At 36.5% G+C, this 22,857-nt stretch overlaps 1 protein-coding gene across 1 annotated transcript in view; it reads right to left on the bottom strand.

The window, feature by feature from the left end:
- LOC106799995 (rho GTPase-activating protein 7-like) overlaps positions 1–22,857 on the bottom strand; it is a 270,378-nt gene that overhangs the window by 152,235 nt on the left and 95,286 nt on the right. Inside the window, exon 3 of the mRNA XM_014786307.2 lies at positions 17,767–17,907. Coding sequence (XP_014641793.2) covers positions 17,767–17,907 — 141 coding nt within the window. The remainder of the gene's footprint in view (positions 1–17,766; positions 17,908–22,857) is intronic.

Genomic DNA, 22,857 nt, shown 5'->3' with positions numbered 1-22,857 from the left:
AGATTAAATGTGTTAGAATTTTTCTCCAAAAAACATGAAAAGATTCTTCCATGAAGAATATATATATGTTTTTTATTTGTTTACAAACCTTAAGAAACTCTATGCTCTTATTTTAAATATATTGCAAATTCCGACATATTGAAAGTCCATCAGCCTGAAAGAGTAACAGAATTTTCCTTTTGTGCCTATTTTACTTACATCTTGAATTGAATTGAATTGAAAAGATGCACAGAGGAGCATACAACTCAGGTCTTTGTAATGTCTCTTCCAATTTATACAGCGAATGGAATCATGGATAATCCACTGAGACAATATTCTCCAATCAGTTAATGACTAATGTTGTTTACTCTGTGTAACTCAGAAATATTCTAGGAATAATTGGGAAAAAATAATAAATACATGATGTTAACATAATGAAACACGTTGAAAGGATTTTAATTTTGTGCCTTCTGCTTTTAAATGGCATCATAAAGTTTTTGCCATAAATGCAGTGATTGTTTTCTGGTTTGATGACAATATATTATTTTATTGATGTTTTAATAGTTTATAACATTGTGAAATTTTGGGTTGTACATTTTTGTTTGTCCATCACCATATATATGTCTCCCTTCACCCCTTGTGCCCACCCCCCACCCCCATTGCCCCTGGTAACCACAATACAGTTTTCTCTGTCCATGTGTTGGTTTATATTCCACATATGAGTGAGATCATACGGTGTTTGTCTTTCTCTTTCTGGCTTATTTCACTTAACATAATACCTCCAGCCCCATCCATGTTGCTGCAAATGGGACGATTTTGTCTTTTTTATGGCTGAGTAGTATTCCATTGTATATATATACTACATCTTCTTGATCCAATCATCAGTCGAGGGACACTTAGGTTGCTTCCACTTCTTGGCTATAGTGAATAATGCTGCAATGAACATACGGGTGCATAAGCCTCTTTGGATTGTTGATTTCAGGTTTGTTGGATAGATTCCCAGTAGAAGGGATAGCTAGATCATAGGGTATTTCTATTTTTAATTCTTTGAGGAATCTCCATACCATTTTCCATAGAGGCTGCACCAGTTTGCATTCCCACCAGCTGTGTATGAGGGTTCATGTTTCTCCATATCCTCTCCAACATTTGTTGTTTTTTCTCTTGGTGATTAAATGACAATATTTTAATGAAAGTTTTCATAGGTAATTGTAAAAAAAAACCCCTACATTTAGTATTCTATTGTTTCAAAAAGTTTAAGAACAATAGTCCTTCAACCTGAGTCTGAATATAAGCAGGTACCCTTGGGGCCTATTCCTGCTGCCCATGCAGCTCCTAAGTCAGAATATACCATCTCTACTCCCCTGGAGTCAGCGTGACCTAATTCCCTCCACCTCTGCCTGAACTTGACCATTTGAGACCCAATAGGAGGACTTATTGCTGAAATCCATCCTTCCTCATCCCAAGAAGCTGCTGAAGCTTCTAGATCTCAGCCCCAACCTGCACTTCCAGAATCTTTGGCCAGGCAGAGTCCATCCCTTTTCATTGGACCTCTTCTTCATTACAGCTCCCAAGAAAGTCTGACTCATATGGAAGGGTGTTTCTTTAGAACTTGCTGGAGCTAAACAAGAAAGCAGGCCCCACAATAGACAAAAAAATTATGTCGTGTAGACTACAAATTAGAAAAATGTTAAAGTCTAAGCAAACTAATAAACACATTTTATTCTCTTTGCAGAAATACTATGATTCATTTTAAACCTCTGTCATTGCTTTTTTTTTATTGTGTTCAAATTTGTTAATATATGGCTCAATTGTAAGTCAACATACAAACTATTCTGCAATATTTTCACATGTCACCTGATCAGCATGTGTTCTGACAATCTATTTAAAGAGAATATATTAAAAAAAATTTTTCCCCCTTTTGGGGGATATAAACTCGACTTTTAGCAGGGCCAATCAAGGAACTGAAGAGTGCTGGTTATCGAACTTTGGGTTATATGTACCTATCTTTAGTCCTGTCTGAATACAGTTTTAGTGAATGATAAAAAATACTACCATAACCTTGAATCTGTGGTTTTATCTCGCTCAAAGTGTTCTTATCTCCCAGAAAGCAGCAGAGAGCAAATGTGTTCCTGGCAATCATAATCACAGCTCAGGACAAAGATCCGGGTGATAGGATGTTAAAATTGAAGTTTTGACCTAAACACTAAGGTTACAGATTCAATGTCAAAGTAAGTTGTGAGATAGACAAAGAATAGAACTTGCAAAAAGCATTTAGAGGAGAATGTGTTGGAGAACTCTTAATTACCCTACTCACCTGGAGGATATAATAGGATCAGGAATCAGAAGATTTGGGAAGAAGTGATTTTGGTGTGCTATGAGTCCTCCCCCACATCTTGCCCTGTACGGAAGGGTTAGTAGGGTGCCTCCTCTCATTTCAAGGCTGGTTAAAGGGACTTCAAAGAGACCCTTCAGACATGGAGAGGGTGATATGTGTCCCTGCAGCATAGGGGACACGGGAGCCTAGCCAGGCCTGATTGGGCTGCCTAGCTGGTGATGAGCCAAAGGAGATATGGTTGTATTAGTATCAGTTGGATCTAGGATCCTGAAAGATCCTAGATCTTTCAGGAAAAAGGCAGTATTAGTGTTTCTTATGGATCAGAGATGTTTGACATGGCATCATTCAAGGATCTGTGCAATGGTTTGACCACAGGTGTAAACAGGCCTCAGTCATGAGAAGCTAAAAGTGTCTTTGCACTCCTAGGGGCTGTAGAAAAAATAAGGGATCTGCAAAAATAGAAATATAAGGGCCACATTAAGGGAATTAGAGATGTGGTAGCTAATCTTCAAGATGGTTCTCAGTGATCTTTGCCTCTTGGTACATATGCCCTGGATAGTCCCCTCCCAAGTTGATCAGTATTGTATGACCAACAGAATACAACAGACGCTATGGTGTGTGACTTGCAAAGCTAGTTGATAAAAGGCATTGCAGCTTCTGCCTTGGTCTCTTAGATTGCTCCCCCTGGGCGAAGCCAGCTGCTATGATGTGAGGACACTAAGACTGTCTCATGGAAAGACCCATGTGGAGAGGAAGCAACCTGCAAACCATGTGGGTAAGCCAGTGTGGAAGTAGATCTTCCATCCCCAGCCAACACATGACTGCAACCTCATGAAAGACCCTCTACTAGAACTGCATGGACAGGCTACTCCTGAAATCCTGGTCCATGAAAACCATGAAACGTAATAGATGATTACTCTTATTTTAAGCCACCAAATTAGGGATGATTTGTTATACAACAAATAGATAACTAATAAAGATTTTGGTACTAGAAATGGGGTGCAGCTATAACAAAAAACCCTAAAAACTAACAAAATGTGGGCATGGCTTTGAGATGAGGTGGCAGGTGGATGCTAGATGGACCTTGAGGAGAGTGCTTTTGAAAGACTAAAGGACATCAAAGATCCTGTTAGCATAAGCTGGATGTTCTTTGAGGAAGCAGTGAGAGCCTAAAGAAAAGTGAGGAAAATGTTATCAGAAGAAAGGGGATCCTTTTTATTTAGTGGCAGAAAGTTTAGCAATACAGTTGTGCGTGGTAATGTGGAAAGCAGAAATGGTACCTAAGGTATTTAGTGATCTAGCAAAAGAGATTTCCAGACTGGGTTAAGGTGCTGCCTGACTTCTTATTACTTGTACTAAACTACAAAAGGAGAGAGAGAAGGTTCTTCTCAGCCTCTCCAGACAATAAATGATACTAAAATTAAAAAATGGTTTCTGGGTAAGATCAAATTTAGGTCACAGCCAAGAAAATATGGTCTAAAGATAAAATCCTATGCTAAGTCCTCAGAAATATCTAATAATTCCTAATTAGATAATGCCTCAGAGAACTGTTCAAAAAGTTCTCTAAGGATGTTCAGGGTATACCTCACAGATCCTTTATATTAAACAATATGATTTCTAAGAATCACCAGGGCATTGTTTCTCAGAAGCCTCAAGAGAGGTCTGCAGTAGAGAAAGGTTTATCTTAAAGAGATTTGTAAGTGTGGCTTTCATCCAATGGAGTGAGCCCTAATGAGACACACAGGAGATGCACAGAGTTTTAAAGAGATTGTACTAGCAGAAACACCTTCATCTTAGATCAAGAGATTCAGAGACAGCTCAAAACCAATAGAGGGCTTTGGACCCCTAAACCTCTATAGGCAGAAACCAAGATGAGAAAACTACTCAGCTGCAAACAGTGGTCATTTCACGAGAAAAAGAAAGAATGACTCAAAGGGCAGAACCAATGTCTCAGAGGGATGAACCGGGAACTAGGGAGAATCATTCCCAGGAAGTAGTAGGAAGGATTCTTAGCCAAGAACCTTCAAGTATATGCCACGTTGTTTGTCAGAATTTCTATAGAGCATTGACTCCTGTGTGCATTCTATGCTGTGTCTATGCTGTACAATGTATGTTGGGTATGTTCACAGGTCTTCAGGTCAAGAGGAACTACGCTTAAGGGGCTGTACTGGAGGAACTGTACCTGGGGAGTCTCCTCTGAAGCTGGATCTGATTTATATGAAAAAATCTTGACTTTTGCAAAGATGCTGTCACAAGAGGAGTCTTCTGGGGGACTTTGGAGAAGAAGAATGTCTTTGCATGTTGGAGAGACATGACTTATGTAAGCATGACCTTGTTTAGGCTCTTCCCACATTGAACTCAGCCTAGTCTGTGTGACCAGTAGAATATGGCAGGCATGCCAGTTTGACATCCTTGATTTCTTTTACTCTCTTGGGGGGAAGCCAGGTGCTATGCCATGAGGACCCTCAAGCAGCCCCACTGAGAGACCCACACAGAAAGGAACCAATTTTCCGGCACTAATCTCCCACTCACATGAGTAAGCCAATTTACAAATAGATCTTCCAGTTGCTGTAAAGCTTTAGATGACTGCATCCCAGGAGACACCTGACTGCAGCCTCATGAAAGACCTTAATCTAGAACCACATACCAGGGTTTCTCTCAAATTCCGAACTTTTTCAAAACCATGAGAAATAATAATTAATTATTGTTTTTTAGGCCACAAAGTAAAATATGATCCTTTACATAGCAACAGATAACTGATATAGTAGATGACAGATCCTTAAATACCTTCCAGACCCTCAGAGCATTCATGTTTATCCAGAGAGAACTTCTCTGTTCTCCTTGCCCTCCTACCTCCCATTACATAGTTGCTACCAAGTGATGTATGGGGTGAACCAGAAAGGAAAAGAAAGCTAAACTCCCCACCCCCAATGTTCCCTGGCTGCAGGCAGACAGCCGCCTTTAGGTGCGAGACAGGGGAGGAGCCTTACAGGTAAAGGAAAATTGAACTGTTGATTATTATGGGATTGAACTTTCTCATTTTTGATTCAAGATTGCTATGTTTTGGAATTTAAAATGATTGTATTACTTAAGGGTATCTAGTAAGAATCATGGGAGTCCCTGAGTTTTCGACTAAGCAGAGAGGGAGAAAAGTAACTGACATGGGGGTTTGTAGTGGAAGATGTAAGAGAAAATTCAGTTATTGTTCAATTTCATTCTATTAGGGGTGCATGTTTAAGATAAGATTATGTTTTTAGAAAAACAATAAAACAATGCAAAAAAAGAATAAGAGATCTTCCCTCAATAAAACTTCCTCTACCAGCCTTTGTCTTTCCTTCTTTCCATTATTACCAAAAACATCCTGGAAGCAAGTACATTTAAAGTGGGTATAATTTATTGTATGTAAATTATACTTTAATAAGGGTAGTTAAAAAACATTGCTTTTTCTCCTCATACCTACTTCTGCTTCTTTATTCCCTTAGTCAATGACTTTATATTGTCTTCTTGAATCTGCTTTTAATTCTTTTCTTTTTCTCATCCTTTGCAAAAGGTTAATTTTCAAACTCTATCAGTTTTTCCTCCAACAGTCTATGTGACTCTGCATCTTCCCTGTTCCCTATCATTGTTTCCTTCAAGTCATCACTTCCTGGCCTGAATTCTTACCACACAAATTTACCTTCTCTTCCTCGTTCCCTTTGATGTTTCCTACATCCCCCACACTCTGAATCCATTTTTCTGCACTTGTAGAGTTCTAGTTCTTTAAAATATAAATCAAATCACTTTATTTTCTTGTTTAAAAGCCCTCACCACACTCCCTTTAAGGCAGATTTTTTTTGGCAGGTTATTGAAAGTTCTCCCGAAACTCACCCAGAAGGTTGTTCCAGCTACATTTTCTGCCAGCTGTAGCTATGTACACCATACTTTACTCAAATTAGATTAGCCAATATGCCCTGAGCAGACTGCTTTTTTGTTCTCTGATGCTTTTTACATGCTCTTCCTCTTCTCCTTTCGTCATCTGAGAAACTCCTAGTCATTATTAGAGACCATATTCCATTGTCATTTCCTCTGGGAAGAGAAGGGTTCCCACCTTCTGTACAGAACTAATACATTTCTTTACCATTTAATCCTTACATTTGGTAATTACTTTAATTTGGTACTTATTACATCTCTTCATAACCACGTGTCTGTGTGTCTGCTGCTTGCATCAGAGAATGTGCCCCTTGAAGGTGAAGGCCACGGCATATGTGGCGGAGACTGCAGAGCTCCTCCCAGATTTCCTCCTTGGGGCCAGTGCACCAATTCCCCGCAACGCTGGGAACAGTGGCTGCCAATAGCAGCTGCTTCTCTCATTGGGACATGCCCTTGGCAGCAAGGAACTGCCTCACTCAAGGTTACAGCACTTTCTAGGGGCAGCCTAAGACTGATGATTGGCTGGTGTGGGGATACAGAGATCCAGCCCCCTTTTCTCAATGCGGGACAACTCTGAAGGGCCACCTAAGCTCCAGAGAGCTCCATAGGATCAGCTGAGGCTCCACTTGTTACTACATTGCAGCTCAACCAGCTCTACCCTCTGACCAATTAGGCCTTCCTCACTTCCATACAGGTACACTAACCAATAAAGCTTCTCCAGGAAATTCTCGGTCCCAGAGTCTGATTCCAGAGATTCCAATCATGTCATCTTCCTTCTTTTTCTCCCTAAATTCTATCCCAGTGATAAAGACAGTGCTTACACATAGCCATAGTAAATTCTTACAGGTTTTTGAAAAAAAAAATTAGGTTTCATAATATTAATGTTCATAACATTAATAGTAATAGAGTTCAGCTACACTATAAATTAGAAAATCTTTTGTTTAATAAAATAGAATAATTTCATAAAGACATGAATACACCAATTAGAAATATTACACATGGCTAATAATATCGTTCCTTACCTTTTGATCAAAGTAAGGTATTCAAATGTCTAACAAATATAAGAAAAGTTCAATATTACTGGTAATAAAAAATTGCTCTTTAACAAACATGGAATTCTTTTTTGGTCTATGTAACTATACAGTCATGCATTCCTTAATGATGGGGACACGTTCTGAGGACTGCGTCATTAGGCAATTTTGTTGTTTTGCAAACATCATAGAGTGTACTTACACAAACCTAGATAGTTAGCCTATTACACACCTAGGCTAATCTTATGAGACCACCATTGTATATGTGGTCAGTCATTTATTGAAACGTCATTATGTAATGCGCGACTTTAATAGAGAATATCAGAAATGCAGACAAAAATGTATGTATGTATAAATGTAGAGTGTATGTATGCCTACTGTAATGTTACATATAATATTGCATTTAATACAGAAAGAAAAACTACAAATGTGTTACAAGTAGGGAAATGATTGTACAATTTTGATATATCCACACAATTCCAAATGTAAAATTAAATACTTAGTATTTGCTTAGAAAATATCTCTAAATGGAAATTCTAGTAGTTCTGAGTTCTAAATGCTCATCTATTAAAAATTATTTAAAATTCTGGCTTTATTCTTCAATAGAAACAAAGTAAAGAAAAAAAAAAAAGGCAAAACTGTCTATCTGCAATCCAATGTCTAAAGTATAGAATTTAATGACTGGGCCGGTAGAACCCCAGACCCGGGCTAAGTCAAGTTGCTTTGATCCTGAATCTGCTCTCTCTCACGCTTTTTTGTTTCTCACTGTCCCCCAGAGTTCAGGACTCAGTGAAGGTGAAGCTTTAGGAATGACTATGTCACCCTAGCAGCAAGGCAGTTCTTGGGGTCGCCTCACTAGGATACTCTTGGAAATAATATAGACATATAGCAGAGGCTGCCTGGACTCACAAAAAATTCTCCAACATTTTCCTCTCCCATATAATTTGTTTAGTCTAAGATTGAAACAAAATTTACACTATGATTGATCAAAGAAGATCTTATTCAGAAGGCCAATGTATAAAAGAGATAAAAGCAAATAAGTCTGGCTGGTGGAGGTGGAGGAAGGCAGTTCAGGGGGTGTCCCGGAGCACACGGTCTCAACAGCACTGATTTATTCCGTTATTATTGCCTGTTTGCATGATTCTCTGAATTTCACATTATGACTAATTTGGTAAATGCCCATTCAGTAAATTACTATAATGTAAAAATAGGGCCTTCAAAATGAATCAACAGAACAAGAACCACAAAATAAAATGGATAAAGCAATCTATGGTAAAGCGGAAGCAATTAGAATCATTTTCATGAACATCAATTGATTTTCTTTTGAAGGAGTTTACTAATCCAGAGGTCATCTGGATTACACCAAGTTGTTACGGTGGAAAGAATAGAGAATCACTAAAAACTGACAGTGGCAACAATAATTTAAAGAATATGAACTATTGGTTCAAAAAAAAAAAAAGAAACCTAGCACATAAATTGCTCATTAAATACCCAGAATAGTCAAGAACATTGATATTTTTCAATATGATGGTGTCTTAGGACACCGTGAAGATTAAGAGTAGACAATTCCCTTACTTTCGTATTTTTGTTACATGACTCCATCTGTTTAGATGTCTGATACTCAGCATACTCAAATACTTGGTTGGTGTTTTCATTTAGGAATCTGGTATGTGGTAGACAGCTCAAAACTATAGTCAAGAAGGCCCTTTGTGTAAACTTTGTATAACTGCTATGGAATGTTGACTTGGAATTCCTGGTTAAACATTTCAAGTGGCTTCAACTGTCTTTAAGAAATGAGTGGAGAGGCCATCGAATGCCAGGAGCAGAATTAATTATCAAAGAATCAAAGGAGAGAAGTAGAAAAAAATGAGAACATATTGAATATGTAATTAGAACTTGGGGATAACTAGGTTTGAAATGAACGAGGTGAAAACTCTGTGAAAATGGCTTACTGGTTATTATTACTGCTCAGCGCTATGAATTATATTCTTGGTTGCTGTGATGTGGCATGCTGTTGGCTTGCCGTTTTACATTGCCCAGAAATAACTGGAAGTTGTTATTTCTCTTGGATGAAAATATGAGCTGGATTCGAGAAGTAACATCTGCACATGGAAAAACTAAATTTTTCTCATTGTAATGATGATAACATACAAAAGTGCTATTCATATGACCAAATCTTGGGTTGCCTAGATGATTTTAAAAAATTGTTTCTTGTTCTAATGGAATCTATTCAGTTCTAACTCTTTCATCATTCATGTGTGTTCTGTTTTTCCAAATTTCTTTTGGTTTTAGGAATTCTACTCCAGCCATCTAATTAACCAGGTTATTATAAACTAAAACAAGATAAAAAAACAATTTTGCCCACTCAAAAAATTATTTAAATACCATGTTCACACAGAATAGTAAGGATCAGTATATCTGTGTACAAATTATACTCATTCTTGGCAAAATGAAACTCTTGGATTCAAAGTGAAAAGGCTTACATGAGGAGGTCGTTGTGGAGATCAAATAACCCATCCCAAATAAGACTGTCACGAATTAACATGTAAATAAATTGGAAACAGATGTCAGTATCTTTAAACACAAGAAATGAGAGAATTTTGAATGTATTTTAAATATAAAAGCAAATGACTATGAAAAATGTTTCTTTTTTCAAAGCCCAAGGCTAATGAATTACATATTTATTTATTATTTCAAAATCCAGAATATGTGAACGGAATCCTCTATGCTTTAGAGTCATAGAATTCTAAGAAATATCTCATTATAATAATCACAGAATGATTTCCTTTTTAGAAACAGTTTTTTCCCAGCTCTCTGGTGGCTCAGTTTTTGTTACAAAAAGCTATAAATTTTGCCTGATTTTTCTTTCTCATAAAAAATGAGGATCCTAGTGAACAAAGATAAATATTGTTTTAAAAATCCACATACTTTAATGTTATTGCTTAGCTATGTCAAAGTTAAATGGCCACATTAAAAAGCATTACAATCAAAGGTATTTTTCTAAGACTATTACATTTTGTTTGTGTTTATTAATGATAAACTGTATTAAGTCAATTTTTTTGGTGTTTCAGAAGAGGCTGACTAAACTTTCTTTAAAAATTCTGTGTGTCATTTTTTCCTTTACTACGCTGACTATTTTCTTTACTTATCATATGTGACATTGTGAAATCCTATTTAAATTCTAGTCAAATTTATATATTGCCTTGTATTTTTTTCCCAAGACTTCAGTAAAAAGGGGTATTTGGGGACCGGCCAGGTGGTGCAAATGGTTAAGTACACGTGCTCCGCTGCGGCGGCCTGGGGTTCGTCGGTTGGTATCCCTGGCGTGCACCGACACACCACATGGCAAGCCATGCTGCGGCAGCGTCACATATAAAGTGGAGGAAGATGGGCACGGATGTTAGCCCAGGGCCAGTCTTCCTCAGCAAAAAAAGAAGAGGATTGGCAGATGTTAGCACAGGGCTGATCTCCTCATAAAAACAAAAACAAAAACAAAAACAAAAAACAGGAGTATTTGCAGGTCCTATTTGTAAAAAAGACAATGCTTTATCCCTATATTTTATTTTAAATAGTTGACAGCATTAGGGAAAATTACCAGCTTTGTTAAAAAAATTCATTTGATAAACATTTAAGCAAAAATGTAGTATATAATTTCCTGATAAAACAAAATAGAGGCATTACTAAAATTTTGCATATGAGTTGAGTTTTAAATGATACTTTAAAATGATGTTATTTGGATTCCAGAATCTACTTGCTTTTTTTCAATTTTAGTGCCGACTATTTTTGTTTTCTTGTGAGGGAGATCAGCCCTGAGCTAACATCCATGCTAATCCTCCTCTTTTTGCTGAGGAAGACCAGCTCTGAGCTAACATCTATTGCCAATCCTCCTCCTTTTTTTCTTCCCCAAAGCCCCAGTAGATAGTTGTGTGTCATACTTGTACATCCTTCTAGTTGCTGTATGTGGGACGCGGCCTCAGCATGGCCGGAGAAGCGGTGCGTCAGTGCGTGCCTGGGATCCGAACCCAGGCCGCCAGTAGCGGAGCGCACGCACTTAACTGCTAAGCCACCAGGCCGGCCCCTTTAGTGCCCATTATTTAGTGTCACAAGCAAAATGACTTTAGCTTAATGACCATATGTACAAGATATGTCATTGCATTTAGATACAAAACCTGGTTTACATTGAAACTATTATGGAGAACCCCCGATGGTCTTTCTTTTCTTTCTTGGATCAGTTAATTTTATTGATATGCCGTACCTTGGCACAAATGTGAACAACATTTTATAGTTCCATAGCAAAATCAGTTTTCACCAAATATCCGTGAAGCACAGCCTAATTTATTGCAAAGGGGGTAATGTGGAATTCTCCACTAGGAAATAAACTCTAACAAAGTAATTCCTGTCAATGTGCTCGAAGTATATTATTTGTAACAAAGATGTTCTCATGTTCATCAGATCTCTTCACTAGATAATTGATTGAATCATCCATCAAAACTTGAATAAGCATTTCTTTATGGGGGGCTTGTAAAGTCTTTTGAGAATCAGATTAAGATATTGACAGGCTTCCCATGTGTAAATGCTGACATGCATACATAATTTAAAATACAATTTCAGGGGGTTCAGGCACTCTCCTAAATCCATCCATGGATTCCAGATTAAGAATTCTTTTTCTAATCTTGTGTAGCTAATTCACCACGGATTAATGTCATATTCCCAATCAGACTGTCGCTGACATCTTTCATAAATAACTTTCCATCAAAACAATATTTTATGGGCTTTATAATTTTTATTTTTAAGCAGCCTTACATGGAAGTCCTCCTTTTACAGAAGCAACAATTAACAAGTTGGTTATTGGTTATAAAAGGTGCCCATTAACCTCTGTTCTTCTCACCTTATGAGATTTTCTCCTTTGAAACCCTTTCTCAGATCTTCCCAAACTTCAAATCTCCTATCCCAGATACAGACACCACCAGACTCCATACCTGGTAACAATGAATAAATCTGCATTTGTGGTTTCTGTGTTTATCCTGAGCAACAGTCTTATATAAAATTAATAAATATATTACTAAAATTTATACTGAATAATAATAATGTGACTATATAAGAACTTCATAATTACTAATTTGATTTCATCAAAAATTTAATCATATAGTTGAGAATTATTCAACATAGCCTTTTGGAAAATAACATCGGGGAATGGAGATATATATATACACACATATACACAAAAATATATGTATATATAATCTAGTATATGTACACACACATATATACATATGAACACATATAAAATATCTGTGGTAGATGGATGATTTAGAAAATGATGTTAGAACAATATAACCCACACCATGCTCTGATGAACCAGCCACTGTTCTTTATTGTTCAATGAAACTGTTCTTGTGCACTTTGAGAATTCAAACATTAATGATACTTTGTTTCTGATATAACAACATCTCAAACCAATACATATTGGTTCTGAAGCCAGGTGGTTAGCATGTGTATTTTTTGTATAAAGCAGTGCTTAGGAGCATGGAAGATCTGGGTGCCATCCTGATCCCATCCCTTACTAGCCGTGAGACCGTAGGTGACTCAGATTAGCCATTGTGAGTCCCAGTGTCTTCATCTATGAACCCTAATAATAATAGCATCTACCTCAAAGGCTGTTGTGAGGATTCGATGAACTGTGCCTTACTAGTCCGTAACGTAGTCTCTGCCACAAAGCGTGCACTCCATAAATGCTTGTTCTTTTTATTTTTGATATTATTATTACGAGGGCAGAAAATACTTTTCTCCATAGTTATTACCCAGATAAAACTTCTGGATCTTTCCTAAGGTTCACATTCCATCAGTCTCTGCTTTTACCAGATTTACATATAAATTCATAGAAATACTGTGAGCGGAAATTTATGGTTCTTATATGCACAGTGGTCAAAATATAAATGGATAATTTCAAGAACAATGTAGATTAGACCATATCTCATTGGGTGAAAAAAGGAAAAATAAGATCCTGTTTTTAAATGACTTAAACTTTAAAAACGCTCATTAAAAATAACAATGTCAAAATTCATATACAATGTCATCACCTCCTTTTCCCCTCACTTCAAAACATTTATGCTTTTTAGGAAGGATAAGGCTATTGACAAGTGCATGTCAGGCTAGAAAATTACTGTTTGCTTCTATGATGCCAGAGGGGAGGAAAATAATAGATTGTATATAAGTGCCTCACTAAGTTGACTATAGCATAAACAGTTACGTTTGGGGGGTCATATTAAGATATTTTTTTCCTTCAACAATAGGTTAGATTGATCATGCAATTTTTGGAATTGTCAGTAAAAGCAGTCCAAATATCAGGTTGACTGTGGCATTGGAGTCTTTTCTTTTTTAGAGTCATCTAGAAATGATCATGAACTTGCAGTCAGGACATACTCTCTTCAAGCTTTACTTTGGTCACCCTCTAGCAATCTTTAGGCAGGATTTATTTTGAACCATTCTTAAAAGGAGTTGGTGGTCTCTGGCTGGGTGGCATTCTGCCTGTCCTCAGCTCCCGCCTCTCCATGAGCTAATGTTTCCCTCTATATCTATCTCATTGGTATTTTGGTGGGGATGATGAAAAGATTAGGGGTGTATTTGATCTGCGAAATTGGAGCTACTGTTGCCATCTTGAGCTGGAATGAGATGTATCTGTCTGTTTTCACTCTGTAGCTATCACAACAATGAAAGTTAATAATTTCTGCTGTTTTTGATGTCTTCAATGAAAGGGTTATTTTGTAATTCCAGTAGTCACTACATTCTGATATGAATGCCAATATATTCCAACATTCCTTTAGATAGTTTAGGCTGTATTCAAAGCTGCTCTGTCTAGCTGTGGTTGCAACATGCTCAAATGATTGAGGGTCTCATGACTGTTACTAGAATTCTCTCTATCACAGGGCAACTAAAGGAGTTTCTGAGGTGGGGAGAGGCATTTAGACTAAATTACAAATACATCCTTGCATTGTTTTTAATGATGCTCTCAGTTATTCTTCACGGCAGAATGCTAGACTCTCTCTTCCTCCAGTTACTTATTTCACAAATAAAATATGCTATTTTCCTTATTTAGGGCTGGGTCGCTTTCTTCATAAATGTATAATTGATAGTGATTTAATGAACACCTACACTTATCAGTATCTTTAGGAAAAACAACAACAACAAAACCTCTGGGGTTTTAGTGACCGGCTTTAAAACCTTTCATGTAACAACCCTATATTAACTAACATAGGAACAACTTGAGTACTGAATTCCATGGCGAGAGGCAGGTCAGTATATTACTCTGCAGTGAATCAAAACACTTCATATAAAATGATGTGACTACTCATGGGTTGTTTGCAGAAGTGTCTAGAAGGAAAGGCATTATGAGACTGCCTCAAAGGAACAAAGCAAAGAATTTAGGAGAGAAATTGATGAACTTTTTGACATGAAGCACTAGACCTCTTTTCTCCTGATGTTTTTTGATATTGGATATCCTACATTTTAACTTTTTCATTTTTGTGTGAAATACGTCTCAGAAATCTACTTTAATGCTCAATTTTCAGTGTGATATATACATAGTATTCATGAAAGATCCGAAGATTACTCATTGGTCCCATTCTAATAATAAATGTAGAAGAAGAAATCTTATTGAAAAATAGGCGCTTAGAAACCCAGAGACCTTACACACAAAAGGAAAGCCAAATATTTGTGGTAGTTAGTCACCATTTTAAATAGACCTCACAGCAGCAAATCAAATGTAACATTAAATAATTCCGAAATGAAAGTAAGCATTCTGTAAAAATGTGGCATTATGGAGCAGAAGGTTAGTTCATTTTAGGTGGATGTTAGAAGTAGGTGTTATTAGAATTTAATGTTTCTCCTTAATGTTAAAATTGAAATTTTAGTTCACGAGGAAAGGAACAGCTCTGTAGAATACTAGAGTTTTTTCTTTTCTCACAAAGTAGCCAGACTGCCATCCACATCATCTATTCCCTAAGCTCCAAACTGAGGGCCAAGGTATCTGTTTAATCTCTGATAAAATGGGTAAAATTCTTCATTCTAATATTCTAACCCAAGAACAACTAAAAACATAAAATTGATTCATGGTCCAAGAATTATTTTCCAACTGTAGTAAAAAGGAAGTACCCAAAAGAATAACACCACCAATAACAACCAAAAATAAAATGCATGCACACACATTAAAACAACCCCTCCCCTCAAAACAAAAGTCTGTTTTTCAAGCTACTTTCATTATAGGCCATTTTCTTCAAGAAATTTCCTAAAAGTCAGTTGCCTTTGAGAGTGGAGGTTTTTTTCTAGCCACCTCTCATGGCTGGCTAGAGAATTTTATTAAATTATAGTTCAGTAGCTGGACAGAGTTGTGTGTCCAGCTGTCTAACTCTACTTGTGGTATTGGTCAAGATGTGTTAAGCAGTTTTTGGTTGTCTTGAGGACGAATATTGTGTTTGATTCTCATGGCTCACTGACTAATGAGTTGTGGCATCACTACAAAGCTGTGATGGGTGCTCAGGTAACAAGCCACACTTCAATAGCTGCATACACTCTCACATTCAATTTTATTCCAAGTTGGCAACTTTTCAGTAAATATCTGATTTGTGGTACATGAAAAAATATGTTTCTGCTCAATAACTGATTTTAAGTGTTTCTTAATTTTGCTTGTGGGGTGAATAGTTTGGTCAATTGATATGGTAAAACATGAAAATGTTAAGTCATAGAAAAACTGATGGTTTTGTTTCTCATTCTAAAACTTTACTGAAGATGGTTACCATAAGAAATATGTACATATCTCAATGGAAATATATTGACCACATTTATAAACATGGAAGTATTGAAGAAAGTCTAAGAAACTGAATACAGAGTTGCATAAATTGTTACAAAGGTGTTATAAGGTGGCCACACACTAAAATATGTATGTTACAAGGAAGAAATAGTGGATCTCAGTGGTAATTATTCTAAAGTAAAAGATGAACATGGAATCAATATCAGAGTGAAAAGAACTGCTCTTCAGCATGATAGCAAGTGCTCTAAAAAGCGAACTGAAGCATAAATATCTTTAACAAGGGAATTCACTTTCCTTTTTGCTTCCTTCTTATATGTCAGCCCCACACCTGTCCCCAGTGTCCAAAAAGCAAATACTCCAATGGTTCCCAAACCTTCACGTTAAAACTACTGAGAGATTTTTATCTTTTTCCTTAATAAGAATGTGCTAAAATGAGATCATCAGGTTTCATATTTTAATTTTGCATTTCAACCTTCTTTACCCATTATGAAAAAGAAGAGCACCATTTCATTGCAGTCTGCCCATTAGTACATTATTTTTGAGCCTTTTCAGTGTACCCCCAAATAGCATTGTGTGGATGTCATTGGTTCCTCCTATTTCCAATACACACAGCACTACCACATAGCAGGTCATTGCATTTCACTGTTTCCATGCTTACCTCCTTTTGCTAGACCATGAGCTGTTTAAAGACAGAGAATATGTTTTATTGCTCTCTGAGTCTTTTTCATCTAGCATAATGCATGTCACATCGTGGCTGTCCAATAAATATTTATTCTTTAAAAAACGTCTCTAGTTTTTCTTGCAATTGAACATATCTACTATGTTTTACAGAGTATTCTGTTTCGAGTCCTATTTCAGACTTGCCTTGTATTTTCAAGACAGGCAAACAAGCAATCCAAACTTGTTTCTCTGTGTTAAGCTAACACGAGCATTTAAAAAAGTAATACGGCACTATGATTTTCACTAAACTAGGAAAGGTTATTTTGGAGCTGCTGGGACTTTAGATATTTGAAGTAGTAATTACTTCCCCCATAAATGTTACCTTTTAGAGTCAAATACCGCTTTCCTGTTGCAGTTCAACTTTTTTACTTAAAGGAAAATGTCTTTATTCACAATTTACCATGATACACTATTACATGTGGTAATTCTTTTTATTTGTTTTCGTAGCATTGTAAGGTCAATGAAGCATCATAATAATAATGATAGTAGCTTACATTTATTCAGTATCTATTCTGTGGTAAGCATTTTACTAAGCACTTTACATGTACTATGTCATTTAAAACCCACATAAAATTTATGATGTGTGTGATTTTTATATATCTTTATCTCTATCTCTATCTATTGATGGATTGATTGATCTATTGAAGCTTGGAGATGCAATTTTCCAACTTGTGGTCAGGATAATAATGCAGGCAGATCCTTCTTCAGATTTTGTATTCTTGGTTCCTTAAAGTTCTGAATATCCAGCAACAAAATTTAATACCATGTTTTGCATAATTCTGGAACCATGACCTGTTTTAGTGAAGTACTTGTGGTATCATTTATAAAATAAACAAACAGCAGATGTTGGGTTGTACTTTAAATATTATCAAGTCACTGCAACTAAGACTCCAAGAGTATTTCTTCTATATTGAATAGATATCAACTCTTACCTGATGATCATCAACAGTTCATGTTGAAACTGACTGTTTCAATTTGCAACTTACCGTAGACTTGGGTTTGGTTCCAGAATTGGCTACTGGGGTGGAAGAGGGTAGGTCAGTGGACTCAGTGTTAGAAGACAAATTTATTTGTGTCTGATTTACTGAAATGGTATCTGCTCCACTCTCAGATCCTGACTCCAGATCCTATTAAAAGAAAAGGAATCGATATTAAGGGCATGTAAATGTTCTCTATATGCCTTTCTCCCTTCCACCAGCACCTTTCCACCTCCTCCTTCTCCCAAAACACATTGACACACTAAAGAGTTACTGATAACTGACACTGACATGTCACCCATCGTCATGCATTAGTTTGTAAGAACAATTGTACTCTTCAGAGGGTCTGATTTTAGAAGGCACATACTGGAGACAGAGGTAATGTACTACCTTGGTAAATTTAACAGCTGATTGTGAATTGGAAGGGGCAGCAGTGGGATCTGGCTAGGGCACTGCACTGAGTCAGGAGGTAGAAGCTCATAGACACCTCTTCCTCACTGTGTGACCTTAAGTAAATCACTTAACACCCCTCATGCAGCAGGGTCATTGTGGGTGTCAAATGAAAAGACAGCTCTCTTTTCTCCTCATCTCACTCTTTTCTGTGTTCACCTCAGATCTCCATGGTGGCATCTAACACAATGGCCTGGAAGCATTTAGCTCAAGTGTCTGTCTATCGAACGAACTATAAGCTATTTGAGGGCAGGAATTACGCTTTGTCATGTGTGATTCAATTCCCGCATTTGAAAATGGGTATATTAATAACATGCACTCACAGAGTTTCATGCCGATTAAGCAAGATATATTGCATATATATATAATTGGCACGTAATAATCTTCATTAAATGTTAGCCATTACTATAAATAGTTATTATTAATATCATCATGGTTTTTTAGTAACTAGTGCACAATATGTAGCTATGACATGTCTGCTAAGTGAATGCAATTACTTGGTAATCTCTCCAAAGGCTGTGCATTTGATTTATCAAACGCTCTCTTTGCATTATATGGTGGCCTGAGAGAACAGAGGAAAGGTGAGGGTGAGGAAAATGAGAGGGGAGGGAGTAAAGACACATATCACTCTATAATTTTAACCTGAGAAAATTATGAGTTCAACATCTTTGTGTCTATCTTTCTTCATCTCAACTTTACCATGGCCCACACGGTCACATATCATCTATTTTGCACCCTAACTCTCTGGCCTGATACTCGACCATTCTCTTGTTCCTTAGTATGTGTCAGCCATACTCACTCTTTGTAGTCCTTCTAGTACATCAAGCTGGTTTCTATGGTAGGGGCTATGTCTTTTCTTGTCCCTTGCTCCAGTATTTCACTTTGCTGGCCCTTTCTTGTCACTCAGGTCTCAGTTTCAATATCACTACCTCAGAGAAGTATCTTTTGACATTTCAAGTAGAGGAGTTTCCTTCCTTCAACCTCCACAGCATATCATTCTGTGTTTCACAATCTTATTACCTTGTTTATCTACCACATATCAATTATATCCATCCACAGTCTTATCTATCTATCTATCTATTTATCTATCTACTATCCATCTATCCATCCACCCTTCATTCATCTCTTTTTAGAATCCTTGTCTGTCTCCCTCAGCTGGAATCTATGTATCACAAGGGCAGGGACTTCACCTGTCTTGTTCACTGATACATCCTCAGATCTTAGCATAGTGCCTGGTACCTAGAATGTGCTCATTAAATATTATTTCATGAAAGAATAACTAGACTTAAAAATATTAATATTTAACCAGGGAGGTAAGAGATCTGTACACTGAAAACTATAAGACATTGATGAAAGAAATTGAAGAAGACACAAATAAATGGAAAGATATCCCATGTTCTTGGATTGGAAGAATTAAAATTGTGAAAATGTCCATACTACCCAAAGTGATCTACAGATTCGGTATAATCTGTCAAAATTCTAAGGGCATTTTTCACAGAATAGGGAAAACAATTGTAAAATTTGTGTGGAATTGCAAAACACCCCGAATAGCCAAAGCAATCTTGAGAAAGAACAACAAAGCTGGAGGGATCACATTTCCTGATTTCAAACTATATTACAAAGCTATAGTAATCAAAAGAGTATGGTGATTGTACTGGCATAAAAACAGACACATAGACCAATGGAATAGAATAGAGAGCTCAGAAATAAACACACACCACGTGTATAGTCAACTAATATTTGACAAGGAAGCCAAGAATACTCAATGAGGAAAAAATAGTATTTTCAATTAGTGGTGTTGAGAAAATTGGATATTCACATGCAAATGAATGCAGTTGGACCCCTATCTTAACCACTCACAAAAATTAACTCGAAATGAATTAAAGACTTAAATGTAAGATCTGAAACTGTAAAAACTCCTAGAAGAAAACATAGAGAAAAAGCTTCTTGACACTGGTCTTGGCAATGATTTTTTGGATATGACACCAAAGCACACAAGCAATAAAAGAAAAAATAAGATGTATAAATTTGGGGGATCTAATATTCAGTACAGTGACTATAGTTAACAACACTTGTTAATTATAAACTTGAAAGTTGCTAAGAGAGTAGATATTAAATGTTCTCACCACACACACACAAAATTATAATTATATGAGGCGATGGATGTGTTAACTAACCTTATTGTGGTAATCATTTTGCAATATATAAGTGTATCAAATCATCATATTGTACACTTTAAACTTACACAACGTTATATGCCAATTATATCTCAATAAAGCTGCAAAAAAAGAGAAGAAAAAAGTGGCATACAAAGATAAAGAATAGAAAGAAAGGGTACAAAAAAGATACACGATGATAATGAATATGAAAAGTAATACTATATTTCTTAAGTGTGTGTGTGTGCGTGTGTGTATGTGTGTAAAACACATAACCCTAACTAAATTTCTCACGCCCTGAGTGATTTCAGATCAGGGGCCATCTATTCTTCCTTTGCATGGAAAAGCAAAACAACATTTTACCATAAGAGAAGTATGATTCATTAAGATTTCAAATTGGATCAACATCAAACGCATAGTCACAAATAGCAGGTAATTTATAAACATCAAATGCATAGTCATAAATAGCAGGTAATTTATAAGCCATTTATATTTGACCTTTATGTATATCAGAAATCTTTTGCATTAATTTTGCCTTCCTGTTTATGATTGGTTTAGGTGAAGAGAGTAACTTTGCACCTTTCTAACAATACAATAATTCTGAGGCAAAATAGTAAATATTTGAAAAATCTACCATTTATTGTGTTTTCATCTTTTAAAGACAATACTTTACAGTCATTCTCTGCTTCAGTGTTCACCAACTCTATGTGGAAGATATTACTATCATCACTTGATAGATGATGAAGCCAAGGCTTAAGGCAAGTAACTTGACCAAATTCACATTCTGTGGCAGAGCTGGCATTAAAATTCAAATCTGTCTGACCCCAATTCGTCAGGCTGTATCAAGGCAGCCCACTTTAAATCTTTATCTCCACCCTGATTTCAATATTTTTTTCACCTTAAAGCCCTTCTTAAAGACTCCAGCCTATATTATTCTTTATATCCTCATTATTCATAGAACTCACTCCAGTATCTTCTCACAAATAATCTCTAACAGAGGTCCCTGTTTCATTGTCTGTCTTGTCCTCCCTGCTAAACTGTAAGTTGACAGTGCAGTGTGAGGTTTCCAGTCTGGCAGAGAGTTTCTAGTCTGAATCTGGGACAGAGCTCCTTGGTGGACAATCGAGGTCATAATCATGCTGTTATAATCCCCTTATTCCATGGTGCAATTATCAAAAGGAATGGAAAGTGCTTGTGGAAAAATTTTTGATGATGAGAGAATGTTAAAATTAGCTTTAAATACCAAGGAACAGAAATAAAAAACAAGGAATGACCTAGAAAAACATAAAGACCAAAAAGAAGTTTTGAGGGCTGCAGGATACATCTTATTCATCTTGAGCCCGGTGCCTGGCATGAGTACATGGGACAGGGAAAGAAAATTAACAAATTCTAAATATGTACTCTGTGCCAGATCTGCGCAATGCATCTCACACACATTCTTTCATTGACTCCTCCCAGCAAGTCATGAGGTAGGAAACAATATCTCCTTTTTTACATGAACCTCAAGTTGAGAAATTAAATAATTTTCTTATGTTCTCAGATATTCAGTTGTAGAACTGGCATTTGAACCCGGGTCTGCAGACTCCAAAATTCACAATGTTTGCACTGTATTATTTTGCCTATTCCAAGTGTCTATTGAACTGAAAACTTAGAAATAGATCTTTATTTACAGAATTAACCATTATTCAGCAATGGTGGTGATTTCTATGAGACAGTATGTGTAACGTAAAATCTAGTTTACACTTTAAATGGAGGCAGAGATGTAGATGCAGGCAGATCCTAAAATCATCACCCATTTTAGCTCCTCGGTTTTTTTGCCTTTACCATTCAACAAAGAACCCTGTCTAGCAGGTAAGGGCTGTCATGCTTTCTGAGATGGAGACAATATGGCGCTGTATTTAGCAGAAATTTGGGCTGTGTTTTTTCCCCTAAATACATGGGGATTGAGGAAAATTCAATATAGAGGGAAAAGGGGAGAGATTAAGGAGATAAGGAGAGATTAACAATTCACACCAGACAACTTTCAAAGAGAAAACATATCCCATGCTTACATTAATGGAAAAAAAGTACTAAGAAGGATCTTCTATCGAAAAATAAGGCTTTAAATGTGTTGACAAAATTGAGCATGAAGCTGCTATACACCCTTCATATGGAAAGAAGATTAAAACATCCCTTCTTGTTAGTCTTCAGATCACTTGGATTGCCTTTCCTCCATATGGGTGCCTGCCCTACTAAAGTATGTGTAAATTATTATGGCAGCACAGAGAAGGAGTAGTTGATTCTGTTTGGGAAGACAGAAGGAGATTTAGGGAAGACTTCACTGTAAAGAAAACATTTTAGATGAATCCTGAAGGATTAAAAAAAAATTATCTAGAAGGTTACAAACAAAAAACAAAAATGTCATTTCTACTGGCTTTCTAGGTTGAAGTATTTCATTTCATATTTATTCATCAAAAAAATTTTTATTCCACTTATTTAAACTGAACAAAAAACA

The sequence above is a fragment of the Ceratotherium simum genome, chromosome 28 (genome assembly GCF_057802395.1).
Source record: "Ceratotherium simum simum isolate JZ-2026a chromosome 28, ASM5780239v1, whole genome shotgun sequence".
NCBI classification, from domain to species: domain Eukaryota; kingdom Metazoa; phylum Chordata; class Mammalia; order Perissodactyla; family Rhinocerotidae; genus Ceratotherium; species Ceratotherium simum.
The sequence above is the reverse complement of the archived record's forward strand: the minus strand, read 5'-3'. Positions and strand labels throughout refer to the sequence as shown.